The sequence below is a fragment of the Olea europaea genome, unplaced genomic scaffold (assembly GCF_002742605.1).
Source record: "Olea europaea var. sylvestris unplaced genomic scaffold, O_europaea_v1 scaffold1778, whole genome shotgun sequence".
Lineage (NCBI taxonomy): Eukaryota > Viridiplantae > Streptophyta > Magnoliopsida > Lamiales > Oleaceae > Olea > Olea europaea.
The window spans coordinates 37,852-42,247 of NW_019235513.1; the positions used below are offsets into that span (position 1 = coordinate 37,852).

General features: G+C 35.5%; 1 protein-coding gene across 1 annotated transcript; it reads left to right on the forward strand.

Annotated features, from left to right (window-relative positions):
* The first annotated feature begins 3,283 nt into the window (after positions 1-3,283).
* On the forward strand, positions 3,284-4,168 carry LOC111378164 (vacuolar iron transporter homolog 4-like). Its single transcript, XM_023001328.1, has one exon. It carries the CDS (start codon positions 3,332-3,334, stop codon positions 3,989-3,991), a length of 660 nt encoding a protein of 219 aa, XP_022857096.1. The 5' UTR covers positions 3,284-3,331; the 3' UTR covers positions 3,992-4,168.
* The last annotated feature ends 228 nt before the right edge of the window (positions 4,169-4,396 follow it).

Here is a 4,396-nt window from a genome sequence, read left to right on the forward strand (position 1 = left end):
GCTCTCTTAAATTGAGCAAATAATAAAAATTCCCATTTCTTGATTAATCTACCATTTTATACTTTAATTAAGGATTTGTTCAGCAGTGATTTTGAGAATTGATTTTTTAACTGTTAAGAGAAAAGGGAGATCATCTATGAGAGAAGAAGTCAAAAATTACTGCTAGAATAGTGAAATAATGGTCAAAAAAATAATTTTTTGGGGGTGAAAAATCACTCCCAAACGGGGCCTAAATCTACTCTTGAAATAAAATGGTGTTGGAGTGGGCAAACCTATTCTTGACGGCGGAGGAAGCCTTGTGCTAGGAAAACGTGCGATCTTTCCTTGTTCAAGATTGGGAATGTCCATTTAACGGCACACCTTTGGGGATTGTATCCATAAATATTCATCATCCAAGCAACTTGTGGTGAAGTAAATGCAATTTCTACAGATTGTGGTGTTATATCTTCTAGGATTGTAAAAGAGAGTGATCCACCATTTGCCGTTGGCCACCAAAATCTGGACAGCAGATTTTCAATGGTCCATTTAAGTGCATGTTGGCTTCCCTTCAACCAGGCCATTGCCACCGCACTTTCTTCCTGCATTACTTCCCGTTGGATTTGGAAGATGAATTTCGTCAAACACAGATCAGCTCTGATTATATCAAATTTTGTGTCAATTTCGTTTTTCTTGTTTAAAATAGTGAGCATGTCTTGTAAATAGCTAATTCAAATGAACTTGTACCAATATTTATATAGTATAGGTAGGAGAAGAACAACTATTAGAATGTTGAGTAACTTTACAAGAATTAAAGTAGCTCCATAAATCGTTGTCATGTGACAATGAAGTAGCGCTTGCTACATGGAGACGTCGAATGTTTCTACCATTTGTTTTTTAGATGTATAGCTCATACGCCTTAGATAAGTTTTTCTACATATTACAATGTGTAGCTGGAGATTCATATGTTAAATTAATCGAAATTGTCGATACAGTGTGTTCCTACCCTCTATTAAACCTAGGGTCCGAAAATAATGGTCATTTCCTCACATTATTTTCTAAACTTAGCCGCCTCCTGTTTTACTCTATCGGAAAAGTTGGACTATTTTTATATTTACCAAAGTTCTTAATAGTATAATAAAAATGACTGATAAACAAGTGCACTAGTCGAATAATATATGCACATGCATACGTTAGAAAAAAAATTCAAATTTTTATTTTTATTTTTAGAGGATGTTTATGTTGTATGAGAAACGTCTGCACACATTCATTGTGTAGTTTCTGTTGCACTTGGGTAAACTAATTCCAAAATACTAGTATTTCTAAAGATGATTCAAGTATCCAAAAGGTTAATAAATCTGTAGTGGTGTCATCTTGATGTGATCCTTAATTGACTTGAGATTCAAGAACAGAATTCAAGAATTATAATGTTAGTTTCTTGAGTAATAGTTTCATTTGGCACAAATTCCAGCATTTTCTTCCTTGCGCTGTCAAACATCTCTATGCCATATGCCATATATCCTACTTGCATTTGGAGAGAGCATTCCCACATGTCTTTTTCCCTTAACCATGCACTATCTAACATATCGAAGGTCGTTTTGACCTCTTAACGTTACATCCTATAAATTTATCTTCTGATAGTGTATACCATCTCCAGATTCTATCCTCCTGAAAGCAATTGAAGATTTCCTTAGCGTTTGGTGGAGATTAAAATTAGATTTTTAATAGATGGTGGTAGAAGTTTTTGAAATGTGTTGTTGAAAGAATGTTGGATCCATAAAAGATGTGGTTAATATTGCTTATTTGACTTTAACTTAGATTAAAATTAAATTTTAATATGTACAAAACAGGCTCATGGAAATTAAAATTAGATTTTTAGAAGATTTTGATAGAAGTTTTTGGAATGTGCAGTTGAAAAGTTGTGGGATCTATGAAAAATGTGACTAATATTAATTGTTTGATTTTTAACTTAAATTAAAATTTGATTATAATCTGAGTCAAACAGGGGCTTAATGTTAAATATTAATGGTTATGTGAATCATTAGTTAAACATGGAATAGTGTATATATAGTAGAATCATGTATGATAAATGGCTTGTAGCTTTGAAAAATCGCAGTCTTTGTGCTTTGGTTAAGTTTTCAAGATAGTTTCTATGATCTATGTTGTCTTGGAGTGATATCTATCAATTGTATAAATCCCAAAATAGAAACGAAACAAGGGAGAGGAGCGCGGGAAGACCTAATAACAAAGTTGCAAAACTTGGAATAAGTTTTAAGAATACGACACATTTGAGTTAGTTATTGTACTATTTCTCATAAATGAAATTAAAACCTCAGTTATTTTCACATACCTTGAGCTCAACTCCATCTGCTATAGCCTGCTTTCTCAATCATTTATATCGCGAGTTTCATTTCATGTCATTATCTCGGGATGCAATAACAATAATTGCAAAATTCTTCAAAAACTGCCATGGCCAAAAAGGTGGGAGACTGCAAAGAAAAAAGTATTAGTTTTCTCATCCAGTGGAGTTAAAAAGCTTCATTATAAATCAAACCACCGTGTGCACTATTTCATTTAAATAAATAGAGAGGCTTGTGGCCATTGTGTGGAATGCACACTCCCTCTAGTAATTTAATGAAAAATCTTCCCACTTTGTGTGGAAAACACACTTCTCCATTTTTAAATGTATCATTACCACTGAGTGCTCTCCTAAAATGAAATCCATTATCAAGAGGATGCAAGATTGGCCAATCCCACCTACAGAAAGAAAGAAGGGTCTTGATTTAAAAAAAAAAAAAAAAATGTTTAGTCGAGTTTAGATAGATGTTTTAAGAGAGAAATTAGGTGAACTGGAAAAGATGTAGAAATAGAATTTACATGATAAAGATTGCATTTTCCGTTTCTATTTTTGTGCAACCTAACTTCAAAGCAAGATAAGACTCCAGCATCAATGGTGTGCTGGTATCGATTGCTGAAAATTTAGCCAGAGAGGGAAGTTTATGGATGATTATCCAGATGATGAGAAGCCTCGATGCTCATAGGGGATTGTATTACAACTGACGAGTATTTCTTATGCAAATGCTCATTAATTCTGTCTAGTCTAGTGTTAGTTCAACTACAATATATTAAAAAGGAAGTGCTTACAGCTTTAGATTAAATAAAACAAGGCTTGTGCTCCTCACACTTCACCTTTTTCTTTTCTTTATTTCCACTGCATCCATCGCCATTAATACTATTTTATTAAGTACCCCTTAGTATATATAACCCTGCACTCATTCTTGCAGCATTGTGTCTCAAATAAGAAACTTCTCATTAGTAATAACCTCTTAGCTATCTGCTACTTAGTATAATCTTCATGGCTGCCTCAAACCCAAACCATCTCCAAATTGTGATCCCTGAGCACAATGCACAACAAAATCAATGTGATTTTCCTAAAGATAAATACTTTGATTACTCACAAAGGGCACAATGGCTTCGTGCTGCTGTGCTCGGGGCCAATGATGGATTGGTCTGCACTGCGTCATTAATGATGGGAGTTGGAGCTGTTAAAGAAGATGCCAAGGTGATGGTTCTTACCGGATTTGCAGGACTATTCGCTGGTGCTTGTAGCATGGCGATTGGAGAGTTTGTCTCTGTGCACTCTCAACTAGACATAGAAATAGCCCAAATGAAGAGAGAAAAGAGAATGACAAACAATGGACAGAACGAAGTAGAATTGGAAAAGGAAAAACTCCCTAAACCTTGGCAGGCAGCCATGGCATCAGCTCTTGCATTTTCTCTAGGTGCCGTTGTACCATTACTTGCAGCTGCATTTATAGCAAACTATAAGGTGAGGCTAGGAGTGGTGGTGGCAGCAGTCACCTTAGCATTGGTTGCTTTTGGGGGAGTCGGGGCAGTGGTAGGCGGGACACCGGTGGCGAGTTCTTGTCCTAGGGTGGTGGTCGGTGGCTGGATGGCTATGGGGATTACATTTGGTCTTACCAAGTTAATTGGCTCCAGTGGTCTGGAAATGTGATTGCTAAGTTCACCTTCAGTTTCAGCTTTCCTAAATATGTTGAATAAAACTTGGGTTGTGGTTGAAAACGCTGTAACACAACAACAAATGATGTATTGTATAACCATCCTATGCTTTGTTTTTATTTCCTTCAATGCTTTCAAGTACTGTATTGTGCTCATTTTTAGAATATTTAAGTTCATGCCGATGGTAATACTCATAAGAGATATAAGCTAACTGTGGCCGGAGGATTTATTACACGAAATCGAATATAGATTATAGTGTTTCCTAGTGATATTAAGGAACTCTTCACAGATGAAAAGGTATAGCCCCGTCCTAAATGAAAAAAACCGTTGAAGATAAGACATGTAGCCATAAAATAGTGCGTCGACAATTTAATACCACAGTATCAAGGGGGATTCATTT

What these genes read in the sequence shown, in the direction of transcription:
- LOC111378164 (XM_023001328.1), top strand. Translation starts at nt 3,332, where the DNA reads ATGGCTGCCTCAAACCCAAACCATCTCCAAATTGTGATCCCTGAGCAC.